The sequence below is a fragment of the Saccopteryx leptura genome, chromosome 1, assembly GCF_036850995.1.
Source record: "Saccopteryx leptura isolate mSacLep1 chromosome 1, mSacLep1_pri_phased_curated, whole genome shotgun sequence".
In the NCBI taxonomy this organism is placed as follows: Eukaryota; Metazoa; Chordata; class Mammalia; order Chiroptera; family Emballonuridae; genus Saccopteryx; species Saccopteryx leptura.
In genome coordinates this window covers 362271404-362291213 of record NC_089503.1, presented here as the reverse complement: position 1 = coordinate 362291213, position 19810 = coordinate 362271404, and the positions used below count along the sequence as shown (strand labels likewise).

The following is a 19810-nucleotide window of genomic DNA, read 5'->3' as shown; positions in this document are numbered from 1 at the left end:
ATTGGAGGAAAATACTTGAAATAAAACTGAAATCACCCAAACTAACCAGATTATTATGGGACCAGTTTTATGGCCCAACTTTCTTTAATTTTATAATTAAAGCCCACCTGCCAAGACCATTCACAAAGCTTCAAAACAGAAGCCAGAGAATAGTGGAAGTGGAAGGAGATAAATGAGCAGAACATGTCTCCTTCCCTCCCGCTACTCCCCAAGCTGTATATTTGGTGGGGCGGGGGGGGGGGGGGGGGGAGGGGAGTAAGTGGACCTTTGAAATGAATTAAATTTGAAATTGAAATCATAATTTGGAACTGAGCTTAAAACCTGAATTGCATATATTAAAAGTCTTCTTATAGGAGAACGAGTAGAAAGGTCTGTGATTTGCTCAAGCTGTTCGTAATGAATAAGAATAAAAGAATGGTAGTGGTTGCAGAAAAATAAAAATTAATTTTTCTGTGTGCTATATTTAGTACAGACCATCCAGTAAGACATTTCTACTTGTATTTAAAAAAACAAAAACAAAAACTGGTGTATATGTATCCTTACATACACTATGTAGAAAGGCTGGGTGGAACAGAGAGGAAGGGACAAAAAAACAAGGATTAAAGATCAGAGAGGAGACACTTTTTTGGAGGAACAGGGATATCGAAGTTCCCTGGATATCTAGTTTGAATACAGTCTGGAGGTATCAATACATTGTCCATGGTAGCTTGCCGAAAGAAACTTCAGAGACTAAGATGAGATCAGAGAATCAGGAAGGGCAATTCAAAATAAGCTTACACTGTATCTTACGTAGCTGCAAAATTAGCTGTTTAAAAGTAAGAACTAATTGAATGTGTGATAGATACATTTCAGGAATATTTAATTTTTCAAAAATAATCAGTTTGAAAATATGCTATTCTAAGTTTTTCTTGTTGCATTAAAATAGTTCAATATAAATTGACCCTTTGTGGGTCATCAAACACCCTTATAAAACTAATCAAACCTTTCTTTCCTCCCAACTCCATTCCTCCTCCCTCTTATTCCTCCTCCCTCTTTTTACTCTGTGTCATTTGGTTTAACTTACTCTAATATGTATGGTGGTGGTCATTGTCAGCAATTAATTTTTCATGACTCTAGGAACTAACACTTTTGGTTTGATCAGTGTTGCCTGGTCTATCATCACCTTTGTCCATATTGTTCTTGTTATCCAATCTGGTCTCCCATTCCAATTCCCTCTCAAATATTTATCCATAATATTTATCTGACTCTTAAATTCTACAAGGTGACTTAAATTCTGATATAGCACAAATTCTAGAACCATGACTGGTGTATATTGATGCTTAGAAATATTTGTTAAATTGAATTTAAACAAAATTTTCACCTTGTGTTAATTACTACCACTTATTTTACATATTTAAATTATTATACTTGGTTAAACATTATACACTTTATTTAACAATTCCGCTTATTGAGCTACTTTTCTGTCTTGATTCACTTTTGTACCAAATTCTTCAATAGTCATGAGTCTTTTTTAGTTGATTCCATCTATTAAAGTATTTGCAGGTCAGTGTTGGCATGCTCATTATGTAAAAGTGCAGGAATAGCAATTACTAAATGGCGTGAATATTATATAAAATTTCTATTTAATCCTCTAAGATTTTCCTTATGCTAAAATCCAATAAAGTTAGGAGGTGAGAGTCTTGCCTTGGAGATCACACTTGTATCTATCTGTAGGAGCTACCAAGCTTTAACAACATTGATGACCTTTAAGAAATGCTGCTAAGCCTTCACGCTAATGACTATATGTGGAATTGCATAGACAGTATTTTTTTATTATAATATCAGTTAATGGGGAAAAAGAAACTCATTAAGATGAAACCAGGGTGCTGACAGACACGGAGAATGATGCTGGCATCTCAAAAACAATAAGAGCTCAGTAAAAGAGTGACCTTGAAGCATTCGGAACACTGGCATCAAATGAGACTAGAGATAATTAGTGATAAATTGATGTTCAAGATATAAAGCAGATGATAACATCCTTGTCCTAGATTCATAAAGTGAATATTTGAATACCTATATTAGTAAGGAGTAAGAAGACACTCGTATGAGGGTTTGTAGAAAAATCTGACTTCTTTTATCTGTCTTCCAGGTTATGCCAATCAATTAGCAATGCTAAAGTAGCCTTGGGTTTCAATAATAATAATAATAATAATAATATCATATAATAATTCTTATTAGTTCTGTTAGAAAAACTAGTAATGATTTTTTAATTCAGAGGCTTGTATTATCTATTATAATTTATCAGATAAAAAGAAGTACTCAACATCTGATGATTATAAATTTCTCCAGATGTGCTCATAATATGATCACAGTGCTGGGGCAATACAAGAGCCATTTCAGAGCAAGTAATAATGACATAAGTACATGTGGTTTGTTCTTAGTGCTATTAGCTACCACACTATGAAGATATGGTTAATTATGGGAAAGCAAGGAGAATTAATTGGTTTTGATAATAGCAATCCAAGGAAATTCTTGACAACTATTTAACAACCACAATAAAAGAATAATACCCAGGTTATGGATCCTGTTTTTCTTTCTGCCTTGAACTTTCAGTTTTGCTCTGTTACTGAGCATCCTCTTGCCTGTAGGATGTTGTTGCTGCACAAGCAGAGCTCCTGCCATCCACTGGCCAAATGCATCTGCCCTTCCCTTCCTCATGGGTCTTGTCATTTACCAATGTTGCCATTGCTGGCTGGTAGAATTTTATTTAATATGCTATTTCCCCTGTATAGTCACCTGCAAATGTTTACAACTTTCCAAATCTTTTTTTTTTTTTTTTTTTGTATTTTTCTTAAGCTGGAAACGGGGAGAGACAGTCAGACAGACTCCTGCATGAGCCCGACCGGGATCCACCCGGCACGCCCACCAGGGGGCGACGCTCTGCCCACCAGGGGGCGATGCTCTGCCCCTCTGGGGCGTCGCTCTGTTGTGACCAGAGCCACTCTAGTGCCTGGGGCAGAGCCCAAGGAGCCATCCCCAGCGCCTGGGCCATCTTTGCTCTAGTGGAGAGACAGAGGAAGGAGAGGGGGAGGGGTGGAGAAGCAGATGGGCGCTTCTCCTGTGTGCCCTGGCCGAGAATCGAACCCGGGACTTCTGCACGCCAGGCCGACGCTCTATCACTGAGCCAAATGGCCAGGGCCAACTTTCCAAATCTTGACAAAAATATTTTCAGTGCATGAAAGTCTAGGTCATCTTCCATCTTCTAGACTGAAAATACTCCTCTATTTTTTTTTAATGTTTATTATATTGATTTTAGAGAGAGTGAGGGGAAGGGAAAGAGAGAGAGAGAAACACAGGAACATCAATTTGCTTCTGTATATGCCCTGAGTGGGGATTGAACTGGCAACCTCTGTGCTTCAAGATGATAGATACTCCAACCATCTGAGTTATAATTTCCTTATATCTGCTTACTTTCATGTGTGATTTCTATTAGCAATCAGTATCATTTTCCCATCGGAGAGCTAGGTTTACAGCCTTTGAAGCATAGATGGCAGGAATGCCCTCTGTTTGCTTTTACAGTCAAGAGAAAAAGGGTCTCACTTTTCCTCCACAGTCACACTCTTAGTAGGTTTTCTATATAGGTTTCCAATATCTTAATCTTGAAATGAAATAGTATATCCTAATAGCCCCATTTCAAGAATCATGGCTCTCACTAAGAAATACATTCTATCTAATGCAGGAAAAAAATGACCAGAAATTATGCTTTTTGTTTTTTCTGTGTGAATTTACTTAAAGTCTTATTATATGGGAAAGAGATAAGACTAACAAAAAGATAAACACACACCACAGATAGAAACTTCACATAGGTATAAAGTTATATATATAATATGACTATATATATACATTATGTATATAATCCCATTTAATGCTAAATATATATAATTATATACATAACACACACACACATATATATATCTTCATGCCATACTAGATATTAGTATAGAAGGCACAAAAAAATGCTTCAAACATTATGTTTTCCTTTCCATAATTTAGGAGAAACTAAACATGGGAAGTTATGAATATCCCTCTGGCTTTTCTTTAAATGATACAAATCTGTAGTGATGATTATTAGAGGCTTAACCTAGGCATGACAAATACTTTTCAAGTTCTTTCATCTCATAATATCATAGTGTTATGTAGTATACTGCACTTGGAAAGATTCAAGGCAGGAGAAGCCTTGATAAAAATGAGCATGGTGATCTCTTAATTCTGCCAATAACTAACCTTTCAGGAGGTAACAAAATAATCTATTCTTTATCTGTGACCTATATTGAATTTCCTGTTTGTATGAAATCCCTCCTCTGATCTTCATGATGAAAGGATGTATAAACTCACATTCAATGAGCAGAATTTTGCTGAATGCTTCATAAGTTTTAATTATGAGAATCCAATGTATTATGTTTCAATCATAAGTTAATTATTAAGCATTAGTAAAACTTACTGATTCAGTTTAATTGAAGGTGAAAGTCAGCCCATTTAGGAAGATGAAATAGCTGTCATTATATTAAGTTAATCTGCTGACTAGAGTTGGAAAAGGAGGAATTGTATTCAGGGATACCAGGGGTCCCATTCACAAACTATGATGTAAATATTGCTCCTTAGCATCATGCAAGGCAAACCTGCACAACAGTAAGTGGCCGTCCTAGTGTCCAAATATAAAAGAAAAGATCATTACAAAATATAATAAATGAATTTGTTGACCCCTTTACAGCTTCTCAAGGGAAGACAAGGGTATTAATATTATTAAAACATAAAATTAGTTTAATTTTTAATTTCCCTTTAGTCATTGTCAAATAATTTATTTAACATGTGTATTCTGCAAGCCACCAAATTAGCAAATATAAGAAAAATTTTAATATAGTATCTTCTCAAAGCACTCAAGGTTTAAAAGGGGTAGCAAGGTTCAATTTATTGATGTTTTATTGACCTGCCACTCTACTTGCTTTGATAAACTGTAGTGACTCACTGAGGACCAGAAAGAGGAAATTTTCCCTGGGCAATAATTATTTCTTTGTCTTTAACAATTCGTTTAAAATACTGAAACTATTGTTTACCAGTACCTTGCAGCATTCAGACATTTCATGAACAGTTGTATGTTCTGAATTCAGTAGTCTCAGACAATTTCTGCCCCTGGAAAGCAGGCAGACTGTGTAAATACTCGGTAAAATATAGGAAGGGGACAGAGGTAAAAATTCTAACCATGAAAGGACACTCCATTTGTAGAGGAACTAGATATTGATGGAACACCAGAGTCCTCTTCTACATTAGCTTCCTATGTTGTCTAGCATGCCTCTTCTTGGTTATAACTCTTTACCTACGATGCTTCTAAATGTTTATGTGTTTCCATGGACCTTAATATCAAATGTCAGAAGAACTCTGGATCACCAAGTGATTTCATATAATAAATAAAGAATTGGCAGCTCATTTTCCTCCTTGCAGTTGCGGTGATGGATGAAGTAGATGCCGTCCTCTGCTGATGCTGAGGCAGGCAAGCAAATGGGAAGAATTTACCAAGTAGGAGGACTTCCAGTGATCATAAAGTTTGCTCAGACAATGTGGAGAGATATCAGAATAGTTATCTATTTTTAAAAAGCTATTCTTTCAATCATTTTTTTACTCATAATAGTTATCAAGTGCTTCCTATGTGCCTGTCATAAGTTCAAAATGGGAGAAAAGCCCTCATGACATTTATAGTTTTTTCTTTTTCTTTTTTTTTTTTTTTTGTATGTTTTTGAAGTTAGAAGTGGGGAAGCAGTCAGAAAGACTCTCGTATGTGCCTGACCAGGATCCACCCAGCAGACCCAACATGGGGCAATGCTGTGCCCATCTGGGGCATTGCTCCCTTGCTGCAGAGCCATTCTAGCACCTGAGGTGGAGGCCACGGAGCCGTCTTCAGCGCCTGGGCCAGCTTTGCTACAATGGAGCCTTAGCTGTGGGAAGGGAAGAGAGAGACAGAGAGGAAGTAGAGGGGGAAGGGTGGAGAAGCAGATGGGCTAGTCTCCTGTGTGCCCTGGCCGGAAATCGAACCCGGGACTTCCACATGCCAGGCTGACTCTCTACCGCTGAGTCAACCGGCTAGGGACGACATTTATATTTTAGTAGGAAAACCAAAAATTAACAAATAAGGTAAAAAAATATATGTGCATATATAATATATCTAGCCTGAAGGTGATAAGTGCTATGAGGAAATAAATAAGTGGAGAGGGTGTCATGAGACAATGAATGGCAATGTTAAATCCACCAGCCAGTGGCACTGTGAAATAGAACTGCACAAAAGGGGAGAGTCTGTTTCAGACTGTGTGTGGTCAGGGAAGAGTTTCCTGCAGTGCTACCAGTTGAGACAAGACCTGAGTGACCAAGAGATTGCTGTGTCACTACTGAGGAGAAGAAGCTTCAAAGGGCCTACTGAGAAGGAGCCTGGGGCATTGGGAGAACAAAAGTTAGCACGTCTGGAGCACAATACGTAAGCAGTGGGGCAGGAAGAGATAAAATCCCACGGGTCAAATTGACCAAGGTAAGATTTTCGGTCTTCGTTTGGATGTGCATTATAACTCTTTACCTACGATGCTTCTAAATGTTTATGTGTTCCCGTGGACCTTAATATCAAATGTCAGAAGAACTCTGGATCACCAAGTGATTTCATATAATAAATAAAGAATTGGCAGCTCATTTTCCTCCTTGCAGTTGCAGTGATGGATGAAGTAGATGCCATATATATATATATATATATATATATATATATATATATATATAGAGAGAGAGAGAGAGAGAGAGAGAGAGAGAAAGAGAGAACCTTGATTGTGGGGTAGTACTCTCCAAATCCGGCCCAGAGCGCTATTCTCTCCTACTGTTTCACTCCTCGTGTTTATTTGTCAGCCATTCCATCAGGCAGACTATCGCACAAATACGGTGCCAGGCAAGATGCTAAATGATGGGAATCCAAGAGAGGCAGGCTAGTCTATATTTCAGTGGAGAAGACAGAAATGAAATTATCACAAGCATCGTTGTAACATCTAAGAAGTAAGATGTATTAGTAATATGCACAATATGCACAATAAAGTAGTGTTAACCTAGCCTACAACCTAGGTCTAATACTATGTAGCAGTATAAAAGTATTTCATTTCATGTATTTCATCCCAAAATGTTATTCCAAGACTAACTACCACAAAATAAAATAGATTCAAACATCCATTTATGTAGTGCTTTATAATTTTATATGTCCTTTCATATGCATTACTCCATTTAATATTCACAATAACTCTGATAGAGGGCAGTCAATGATAATTATCCTTTTTAAAATTTTTAAGATGAATAAGCTGAAGCTCTGAGAATTTAAATGACTTGTTCATAGTCATGAAGTGAGTTGATAATGTAGGGAGTCCTAGCATTTTTCTACACCTTCAACATCACCAGGAGTTTGGTCTAACAGGCGTTCCCAAACTATGGCCCACGGGCCGCATGCAGCCCCCTAAGGCCATTTATCCGGGCCCCGCACTTCCGGAAGGGGCACCTCTTTCATTGGTGGTCAGTGAGAGGAGCACTGTATGTGGCGGCCCTCCAGCGGTCTGAGGGACAGTGAACTGGCCCCCTGTGTAAAAAGTTTGGGGGCCCCTGGCTCTAGGATAAACATAGTAAAACTGTTTACCCAATAGCACTAGGTGTTTTGCTCAAAAGAAGGAAAAGATACACAATGTCCTCATTCTTAAGAAATATAGGACCTATTTATGGGGGTATTCAGATAAGCACTAGATAATTGTGCAGAAATTCTGAGTACATATAAAGTTAGGGAATACTCCGAGTGGTATGACATTATTCTATAACCTTGTCTTGACAGAAAATTTTAAATTAGGTATATATATAGATCATGTGGTTAGATTTGGATACTTTTACATTTTGAAATTTAGTTTCCCCCATTCTCAAAAACACTGTCATCAGTGAATCTTATTTACCATTTCCTTTGAATTTATTAATTAGTGTAGTAATATACTGTATTCTATGTTGCACAGCTTAATTTTAGCTTTTCTCTCTCTCTCTTTCTCTGTCTCTGCCAAAAACTATTCAGGAACTCTAGAAAACCTTACTCAGCATTCTCTTCTGATAGTCCCATTTCCTGTTATAAGCCTGTTGCCAAGATTTCTATTTGAATGAGCTCTTCCTAGAATGCTAGTATATCAACATTTAGAAAAGTTTCATTCATTTAATATTCCTCAATTTTTTTTTTTAGAAAATCAGTATGGAATCCCATTTACTATGCAACCCTGAATTTGCTGCCTTACTAACCAAATATTCTCTGATGCTCTTATATAGTGCAAAATGTTTATTTTTCCAATTTTTGCTTCATGTCAACAAATGTCTAGTTCTAGTAATACTGATTACTTTATATTACATTTTATAATGAGCCAGCACTTTTCATACTATCACATAAAAATACATTGGATATTTTCAAATATCATCATCTTGTTACAAATATTACAAATCCAACTTTTCGTTCTCCTACACCTACAAATGCATTATTAATTAAAAATTATCAATAATACAGGTCAATTATCAAGTTATTAAGACACACAAAAAAAGTATACAACCTCAGTTAAGTATTTGGGCTTATGTATTAATTGTCTTATTCTTCATTGTTATGTACTGGTACACAGCATGTAATGTACTAAAGACAAATACTACTGTCATCTTGTCAGTAAGAGCTAACTCCTATCCTTCTCAAGTTATTTCAAAAAATTCAACAGGAAGGAAGACCTCCAAGTTCCTTTTATGAGGCAAGCATAATTCTGATTCCAAAACCAGGCAAAGACAACACAAAGAAATAAAATTATAGGCCAATATCCCTGGTGAGTTTAGACGCTAAAATCCTCAACAAAATATTAGCAAACTGGATCCAGCAATATATGAAAAAAATCATACATCATGATCAAGTGGGATTTATTCTGGGGAGGCAAGGCTCGTACAATATTTGCAAATCAATCAATGTGATTCATCACATAAACAAAGGGAAGGAGAAAAACCACATGATAATTTCAATAGATGCAGAAAAAGCATTTGATAAAATCAAGCACCCATTTTGATCACAACTCTCAGCAAAGTGGGAATACAGGGAACATACCTCAACATGATAAAGGCCATCCAAGACAAATCCACAGCCAACGTCATACTCAATGGACAAAAATTAAAAGCAATCCCCTTAAGATCAGAAACAAGGCAGGGGTGCCCCCTTTCACCACTCTTATTCAACATAGTTCTGGAAGTCCTAGCTACAGCAATCAGACAAGAAGAAGAAATAAAAGGCATCCAAATTGGAAAATAAGAAGTAAAGCTATCATTATTTGCAGATGATATGATATTGTATATAGAAAACCCTAAAGTCTCAGTCAAAAAATACTGGACCTGATAAATGAATTCAGCAAGGTGGCAGGATATAAAACTAATACTCAGAAATCAGAGGCATTTTTATACACCAACAATGAACTGTCAGAAAGAGAAATTAAGGAAACAGTACCCTTCACTACTGCAATAAAAAAAATAAATAAAGTACCTAGGAGTAAATTTAACCAAGGAGATTAAAGACTTATACTCATGAAAATTATAAAACATTGATAAAAGAAATCAAGGAAGATACAAACAAGTGGAAGCATATACTGTGCTCATGGTTAGGAAGAATAAACATCATTAAAATGTCTATACTACCCAAAGCGATTTATAAATTCAATGCAATACCAATTAAATACCGATGACATACTTCAAAGATATAGAACACACATTCCAAAACTTTATATGGAACCAAAAAAGAACATGAATAGCCTCAGTAATCTTGAAAAGGAAGAATAAAGTGGGAGGTATCACACTTTCTGATATCAAGTTATACTACAAGGCCATTGTACTCAAAACAGCCTGGTACTGGCATAAGAACAGGCATATAGATCAATGGAACAGAACAGAGAACCTAGAAATAAACCCACACTTTTATGGACAACTGATATTTGACAAAGGAGGTAAGAGCATACAATGGAATAAAGACAGCCTCTTCAACAAATGGTGTTGGGAAAATTGGACAGCTACCTGCAATAAAATGAAACTAGGCCACAAACTTACACCATTCACAAAAATAAACTCAAAATGGCTAAAAGCCTTAAATGTAAGCCATGGAACCATAAACATCTTAGAAGAAAACATAGGCAGTAAGCTCTCAGACATCTCTCGCAGCAATATATTTGCCGATTTATCTCCACGGACAAGTGAAATAAAAGACAGGATAAACAAATGGGACTATATCAAACTAAAAAGCTTTTGCACAGCTAAAGACAATAAGAACAGAATAAAAAGACAAACTATACAATGGGAGAACATATTCGACAATACGTCTGATAAGGGGTTAATAACCAAAATTTATAAAGAACTTGTAAAACTCAACACCAGGAAGACAGACTATCCAATCAAAAAATGGGCAAAAGAAATGAATAGACACTTCTCCAAAGAGGACATACAGATGGCCAATAGGCATATGAAAAAATGCTCAACATTTTCTCAATCATTAGAGAAATGCAAATTATAACCACAATGAGATATCACCTTACACCAGTCAGAATGCACTCATCAACAAAACAACACAGAATAAGTGCTGGCGAGGATGTGGAGAAAAGGGAACCCTCCTGCATTGCTGGTGGGAATGCAGACTGGTGCAGCCACTGTAGAAAACAGTATGGAGATTCCTCAAAAAATTAAAATCAAACTGCCTTTTAACCCAGCTATCCTACTTTTAGGAATATACCCCAAGAACACCATAGCACTGCTTCAAAAGGAGTAATGCACCCCCATTTTTATGGCAGCATTGTTCACAATAATGAAGATCTGGAAACTGCCCAAGTGTCCATCAGTGGACAAGCGGATTAAAAAGCAGTGGTACATATATACAATGGAATACTATGGGACCACGAAAAAGAAGGAAATCTTACCTTTTGCGACTACATGGATGGACCTGGAAACTATTATGTTAAGTGAAATAAGCCAGGCAGAAAAAGAAAAATATCATATGACCTCACTCATTTGAAGAATCCAATGAACAGTGTGAACTGAGGAACTTAATTGAGACAGAGCAGACATCAAAGGGACCAGAGGAAAAGAGGACAGACTGAAGGTGGGTGATAGGATGGGATAAACCTGAAGGGAAGTGGGGAGGGAAGTTGGGAGCGGGACAAGGGGAATGTTGGGAGAATACGAGGGGAGGGAGGATGCATTCGGGGCAACACTAGAATCTATATAAACACAATAAATTAAAATCAATTAAAAAATAAAAAAAGAAAGAAATCTTACCTTTTGTACAACATGAATGGTACTTGAGATTATTATGCTAAGTGAAATAAACCAGTCAGGGAAAGATAAGTACCATATGATTTCACACAGATGTGGCATCGAATGAACAAAGTAAACTGATGAAGAAAATAGAAACAGAAGCATGGATACAAGGAATAGACTGAGCTGTAAGAGAGGAGGAAGATTGGGGAGCTGGATGAAAAAGTGAAGAAAAAACATACATACATAACACAGACACAGACAATAGTGTGGTGATAGAGGGAAGGGGCTGGGGACCAGGTGGAGTGGGCACAGGAGGGGTGGGGATGGGAAGAAACTCTGCTTGGGGCAGTGGGTCCACGATGCAGCATGCAGACGATGTTTTATTGAATTGTACACTTAAAACCTGTATGGATTGTGAACCAATGTCACCCCAATAAATTCAATAAAAAAACACTGCTGTCAGACTATCATTAAGTGACAACATCCTAGGTCCCATGCTAAGTGTTTTTTGTATTCTGTATTATGTTATGTTCCTATCAACTCTATGAATAACTCATTTCCAATATGAGTTTCCTTCTAAAAACTCAGAAAGATCAAAGGCAAAGATCAAAGGCACATTTTAAAAATAGAAACTGCTGAGAAAAGTCTTTGTAAAAAAGGAGCAACACTTACGGGAACCAGAAATTTTTTAATCTCTTCCAGTGCATGACTCATACGTGAATAAGCTTCTCCAGGTGGAGCAAACACTTCAATTAATACATGAAGTTCATCACTCAAGTGTGCATATTTGGCTTCCCCACTCTTTCTCAGCTCTTCTTCCTGTGAAAGAAGTTATTTTTAGAAATACAAATCTACTCATTTTGTATTGATTTAACATCTACTGAGATGAAGACAAAAGGGTTTAATCTAAGCAAATTTTCCATAAGTAGAAACCTTTTGAGAAATAAAAATCTGGTACAAGTCTTTGAAAGATTTTAAAATCATTTTTGAGTGAATGACTGGAAAAAAAAAACTGGCATAATTATCATCTGCAACAGATTATAATCAGCTAAATGAAAATGTTAAACCCCTGAAAAGAAGTTACAGAAATGCCAATAACTCTTCAGTGTGCACCACTACATTCTGGAAGAAAAAGTTTTGGTTTTCTGTCTGACAAGTAATATTTTGCAGATAATGACCAAAGGTTTATTTAAGAAATAACACTGTTTTCTAAGAAAACCAGAATCTTCTAGCTACCTTTTGAGAAGTGAGGATAAGTGACTTGTTGCTATTAAAGTATGCAAAACCAGGGTCAAAGATCCCACAGGCCCAGACTATCTTTGAACTTCACACCACCCACATCTCTATCATTTGTTGTCTCATTTTGGTCAATAGAAGTATACTAAAGAGATGGTGGTTAAGCATTATGTTGGCATTGATTATGCTTGAACTATATAACCTCAGCTTAACTAACAATGCATTTTTTTTTAAAGTGAAAGTAAGGGAGATATAGAGACAGACTCATGCATGCACCCTGACCGGGATCCACCTAGCGACCCTTTCTGGAGCCATGCTTTCACCCGAGCTATTATTAGTGCCTGAGTCAAGGGTCCATGGAGCCATCTTTAGTACCTGGGAGCCAATGTGCTTAAATCAATCGAGCCATGGATACAGGGAAGGGGGGGGGAGAAGGGGAAGAAGAAGGGGGAGGAGGAAGAAGCAGATGGGTGCTTCTCCTGTATGTGTGCCCTGGCTGAGAATTCCACATGCACGGTCAATGCTCTACCACTGAGCCAATTGGCAAGGCCTAACAATGCATTTCTATTGGATCTGACTTTTCATAGCACTGTACCCAGGTGATTAGTGAAGCCTAACTAATTCAGTCCAGTTGCAGAACAAATCAGCATGTGACCCATATACTTTGCTAATATGAGCTACGTATTTTACACATATCATCTCCAATATCACAATAACCATGCACTTTATTCACAATTTCAGATTTGGAAACTCAGTTTTAAAGACTTGGTAGCTTCTGCAATGTCAGGATTCAAACCCAGCTCATTGTGCAACCAGATTTGCAATTTTTTTCTTTTTCAGAAATTCAAGAAAGCAAAATTTGGTTAAACAATTAATATAAATGATATTAATTATATATTACCTTTCTTGACTTCCTCTCCAATTAACTAGCAGTTATTTCACTAAATTTCAAAGGATAGAAAAATAATTTTCAGTTTTATATGGAAATTAATTAGGAAGAATGACTTAAGATGGATAAACAAAAACTAATTTGCTGTTTATTTTATATGAATTCATTGTATGGCCCATGTTAACGAATTTATCTGATGAGAAACTCCCCATCATGTCAACACAGAGTGCACCGAAGGTAGAAAGGCTGTCGCTTCCTTGCACGTCCCCCACTGACCTCCTCGAACCTCAGGATAGCAAGGCCTTTTAGCTTAGGAATCTCCTCTCCTGATCTCTCAGCACGCTATCTCTAACTTGCAGTTTCTCCTTAAAAAAGTTTTTCTTAGTGCCCAATTCTGTTTGGGAAAGAAAAGCAGTGGCTAACTAAAGAAATATGCACCCTTGGGTGTAGGAAACATTTTTTTCCGCTTTGAGTTCTGCTGTGATAAAGCTAATTGTTGAGTCTGGAATCAGGTTCACTTCATTTACACACTAGGGTAGAGTAGTTACACCAGGTTTCCCAACTGAGCCCCTTCTCAATACTCCCTACCCTGATTTCCAGCTGGTTATTAAGGGTTACTGTTTAGACAAAGTCTATAAGGCCTGTGTACTGTACTATAGGGTGTGGCATTCAAATAAGAATTGTAACAAATGTTTTCAAATCCAAGGAACTGTTTAGAGATATGTCTACAGCTGAGGCAATAGCAGTTCACTCTTTGAAAATACATTTGTCTCTCCTTCTTCCCATCCTCATCTATATAACAGATGAGGAAACTGACGTCCTTAAGATTAAGCAGTTTTCTAAAACTCAAGTATTAGTGAAGATTCCTGCCAGGACTTGGCAAAGTGGATGAGAGCATGGAAAGTGACTTCAAAGAGGAAAAGCTGACACACAAAGAACCTCTCATGAGCTGCTGCTGGCGATATTCAAAACTCGATTTTATAGCCTGACTGAGCGGTGGCGTAGTGAATAGTACATCAGACTGGAACTCAGAGGACCCAGGTTCGAAAACCCAAGGTCACCGGCTTAAGTGCAGGCTCATCCAGCTTGAGCATGGGGTCACCAGCTTGAGCGTGGAGCCACTGGCTTGAGTGTGGGATCATAGACAAGACCACATGGTTGCTGGCTTGGGCCCAAAGATCATTGGCTTAAAGCCCAAGGTCGCTGGCTTCAGCACTAGGTTGCTGGCATGGCTGTAGCCCCCTGGACAAGGAGGCAAATATGAGAAAGCAATCAATGAACAACAGAGGTGCCACAATGAAGAACTAATGCTTCTCATCTCTCTCCCTTCCTGTCTGTCTGTCCCTAGCTGTCCCTCTCTGTTACTCTCTCTGTGTCTCTGTCAAAAAAACCCAAAACAAAACAAAACACTAGATTTTATATCTTCAAAGGTATGTTACATTTGAAGTTATTCATTGGGTGACATTCAACAAATAACAACTGACCGAAATTAAGATAATATTACTTACATCGCTTCTGCTCATATCTCTTTGTCAAGACTGTAGTCCAATGGTAGGACTCAGCCAATTCACACTAGTTCAGCAGAACTGATACCTAACTTTTTTTTGAGTTCAGTGAATCGGTTGTTAAAATGGCACTTGTAATCTGGGTTCTCTCTAAACTGGGCGCCTGGGCAGCCACCTAATGTAGAAATCACACATTTACATTCCTAACTCTTTTTAACATTCATCTGCACAACAGCATATCCAAGTGCCTGTAATAATGTTCATTCCGTCCATAGGTGAAAAAAATTACAAATGAGGATACCAATCAAGAAGCAATATAGGACTATCTTAAATAACAGTTTTATTGTTTTTTTGTCAGGTATTATTTAACATTTTTTCATTAATATTTTAAAACTCTTGCCTGACCAGGCGGTGGCACAGTGGACCCAGTGGCACAGAGCATTCAACTGGGACACAGAGGACCCAGGTTTGAGACCCCAAGGTCGCCAGTTTGAGCACAGGTTCATCTGGTTTGAGCAAAAGCTCACCAGCTTGGACCCAAGGTCATTGGCTTGAGCAAGATGTCACTCGGTCTGCTATAGCCCCCCGGTCAAGGCACATATGAGAAAGCAATCAATGAACAACTAAGGTGCTGCAACAAAGAATTGATGCTTCTCATCTCTCTCCCTTCCTGTCTGTCTGTCCCTATGTCTCTATCTCTGTCACAAAAAAATACTTTAAAATTCTTTTTCATAACAATCTAGTTCTTGTTTAAGCATTAAATACATAAAATAATAAATTACCTTTCAGCATATCTTTTTTATACTTAAAATAGTCATTAGGGCGGAGAACCGGGTATTAAATTATTTGAATCCCACCACTGCTGTGGTCACATGGTGGCCTGGGTGCAACAGAGGCAGTGACTGCGGTCTCAGACTGAGCAGTCATTAGACTTCCTCAGATGTGAGGGCTTTGGTTGACAGAAGAAAGGTGGAATGGTAACTGGGTGACAATGAGCTGTCTTTGCCATTCAGCCCTCATTCAGGACTAGTTAAAATGACACTTGATTATTAAATCTAATTGTGGTGAAGAGCTAGCCAGTTACTGCTAGAATGTTCCAATTTTTTTTCAAAAGTAATACTATATTGCTGCAGTTGGATTTATAACATAAAACTCCTAGGTTCATTTGAATATAGGCAGACATTCCAGCAATCTTAAAAAACAAATGCCTGGGCATGAGTAAGTGTATTTATAGTAATTTATACAATATTTTGTGCTAGTTCTTAAACAAAAAATCCAAATATAGTTTGGGGAAAATGTTTATCTTTGAAACAAACCTGTTATTTAATAAACTGATTATGAATAGGCACTAATGTTTCCATGTTCCTGCCCAGTTACCTTCAGCATGTTTTGTAACAAAGATCACAGTATCCTGGGAGGTTACACTAGAGAGAATAGCAAGAAGAGTAAAGAAAAAGATTAAGAAAACTAGAAAAATGTTGGGTGTAAGTTGAGTTGTATAGTTCCAAAATTAACACTAGGGAAGTTTGCATCTACATCTAATAAAGGCACAATAAAGAGCAGAGGGAGTAAATGAAAAGAATATAAGATGCACCCATTCAAAGGTAAATCTACTTGACAGGGTACAAAATTCTGTTTAAAAGACTGTACACTCAGTTGATATTTTTAATCTTCCATGAAAAAAGGTAAGAGTTATTCCATTGAGGTTATTTAATTTAACCAGTGACCTTCAGAAAATGATTTGTGGTGTTCAGCTATTACAAAGAATCACAACTTAATTATTTTAAGTAAATTATTAGTTGGAAAACTTAAGAGATTCAAAACAAAGTCATTAGCCAATATAAGGCTAGTTTTACTTATCCCCGTGTTATACCCTAAGGTAAAATATAAGTAAAACACACCAACTTTTATTAGTTATTTTATAGAAATTAGCATGGCACTAAACAGAGTCTAATTGGAATTGCATTTGTGCTTTTAATTGTTAAAAAATATTTCTGAAAAATGTCTCATTGGAATTATCTTTTGTATTTTATCTTCTACAAAGATTGGTTCTGGCTTAGAAATATAGTAATTTGACAATTAGAAAATTTTTCTGTTAATTGAAAATATTATGTTTATTGAAGAAAACCTGAAAACAAATGCCCCAAAGTACAATTAAAAAAAATCAACAACCACACAATTCAAAATACATTTTCATGTGTATTTACAATAATAATGATACTGAAATAGAAGTCATCCTTTTGGTATTGTTTTCAGGTTATCTAATTTTACCTGCATAACTATATTTTCTGTTGGCTAATGTTATTTCCTGCATTTTACTGATGAGGAGGCTGTAGCACAGAGAGAGAAATGTATCCAGACTTACACAGAGTATGCATTATTGAGGTCGACCGCAATCCAGGTCATTTCCTAGGCAATGCTCAAGTTGTCAATCACTAGTACCTTCTATAGTGGGCTTCTAGGGAAAATCAATATTTTTACTTTGTCAAATTATAAAGTGTAGTCATTTGCATTGAGCATTTTTTAAAGAGAATATAAGTTGTTCATAATATGATATAGACCATATATTCTTTCATTGTGCTATTTCATATTTTGGTATTTTATCCTTCTAGAATCTCCTGAAAAAAATCCAATCACCAACAGACTAGCAGAAAGAACATCTAAATAACTGAGTTAATATATTACTCATCATTTTAAATACTAATGTGTTCATCTAGAGCAGTGGTAGTCAACCTGGTCCCTACCACCCACTAGTGGGATTTCAGCTTTCATGGTGGGTGGTAGTGAAGCAACCAAAGTAAAAATAAAAAGATAGATTTAACTATAGAAAGTTGTTTTATAAAGATTTATTCTGCCAAACTTAGCAAAAGTCTGACATAAAGTACTTGGTAAGTAATTATTATTATATGTTTTAACTTGCTGTAACTCTGCTTTATAAATTTTATAAAGTAAAGTTACTTCTCTACTTTATAAATCACCATTCCTGTGGAACCAGTGAGCGGTTAGAAAATTTTATTACTAACAGAGATACAAAAGTGGGCAGTAGGTATAAAAAGGTTGATTACCCCTGATCTAAAGGTATATGTGATATGTAATGTCATATACATTTTATGTTGTCTTTTCTTAAATATCTAGTTATATTGAATAGAAGCAGTTTTACTCCACCTACTTAACTGACTCACTAGGCTAACCAAATATTTACTTCCTCATAAAATATATAAACTAATGTCCAAGATAATCTGATGCTTCAAGCTTCCACCACCGAAATTTTATAAATTAGGAGTCAGTGGTATTTGTTCCAAACCTATCTATACCTGTTATATTTGTTATTGTATTTTGTTATATTTTATAATTCCCATTTCAACTTCTTTTAATCATCAAAAAACTTCTAGACCAAAAACATATAGGTTAAGAGAGATTTTACTGGATCATAAGTTGTTTCTGTAGATAAATTGACTCTTTCATTTTTTCACAATACTTTGTTCCTTGACCAGCTACAGCATCATTCTAATTTGCGATCCATCTTTATACAAGTCTGTTTTATCATTTTCTCATCTCTCAAATTATTCTGCATACACTAATGTATCTGATAGGATATGGGAAAGACACTCGATGATTTCTTGTTCAATGAATTACTTAAGGGTGAAAATTATGCTGCATTTTCTGCTATCATCCAACCATATCTTTATTTTTCTGTCACACCAAGGTTTTCTTTAAATACACAGACACTTATTGTCCTAAGATATTGAATAAAATGAATTATATTTACTGACATGATTTCCTTTTTAGTTTAGAAAAAATGTCTCCAAATTATTATTATATTCAAAATGTTTTCTATTAAAAGTATAATAATGTATTGATAATATGAGTATATTCAGTGGTAATTTATTTTGTAATCATGTAATTATGAAATTATAATTTGTATTATATCAAGTATTTGTTCTGCGATGATAAGCACAAAAAAAGTCTGTGTAATTAAATGAAACAACAGAAAGCTACTAACTCTAATGAGTATTTTGGTACTACTCATAAACAATTTAGATTACACAACTGTATAGACAGTAGTCACAGCCATCACAGCCGCCTGGCACATGCAGGTTCCCATTGAATTCAGATAGACGGTAGAGAAACAACGGAGCCAAGAAATGGTGGGTCATCCTTTTATTCTAGTCTCGCAACCAGCTGGCAAGTAAATAACACACAGGGCACCAGTACCCACTCACATGTTCTCCAGTTCTATAACCAGGAGAATCTTTCCAGTTTTTCAAAGGCTCCCACCAGTTCAGTGAGCTCACAAAGCTCCTCACCTCTGTTCCACTTCAGCACCCCACCATCTTGGCTGCTTCTCCTCTGCAACAACGTGGTCTCTTTCTCTTAAAACTTTTTGGCACAACTCCTCCTCCATCAAACATTAGCATAACCAAGCCCCTTCCCAAGCAGAAAGGTAAACAGCCGTATCACCTGGCAGCATCATCACGTGGGCAGTGGCCATTTTTAACAATAAAAGTGACCAAAATCAAATAATACAAAGTTTACAAACTTATTTGCCCAATAACAACCTTTTGACAATGATCCCTGCTATGGCTTGTTACCTATTGGCAGGTGCATTAGTTCTTATTAGGCTATTCTAATTTGGGGGAAATTAACAGCTATGTAAATGCAATGCTTACTCTTTCCATTCCATTCTGGGCTCTTAGCAAACTTTAGAGCTCAAAGAAAAGATCTCAATGATTGAAAACATGTAATAATATTTTAGCAACAACTGCTACCATCTTAGAGCCTAAAATATTTTTATGACTCTCTATGTATAGGAACAAGGATTTCAAAAATCCTATAACAAATA

The 19810-nt window shown here is 36.5% G+C and overlaps 1 protein-coding gene across 2 annotated transcripts in view; it reads right to left on the bottom strand.

Moving 5' to 3' along the window:
• The window catches only part of KHDRBS2 (KH RNA binding domain containing, signal transduction associated 2), a 567387-nt gene that overhangs the window by 270446 nt on the left and 277131 nt on the right, over positions 1 to 19810 (bottom strand). Inside the window, exon 4 of one of the 2 annotated variants that reach the window (XM_066361370.1) lies at positions 12010 to 12156. The exons of the other annotated variant lie outside the window; for it this stretch is intronic. Coding sequence (XP_066217467.1) covers positions 12010 to 12156 — 147 coding nt within the window. The remainder of the gene's footprint in view (positions 1 to 12009; positions 12157 to 19810) is intronic. 2 annotated transcript variants of the gene reach the window in all.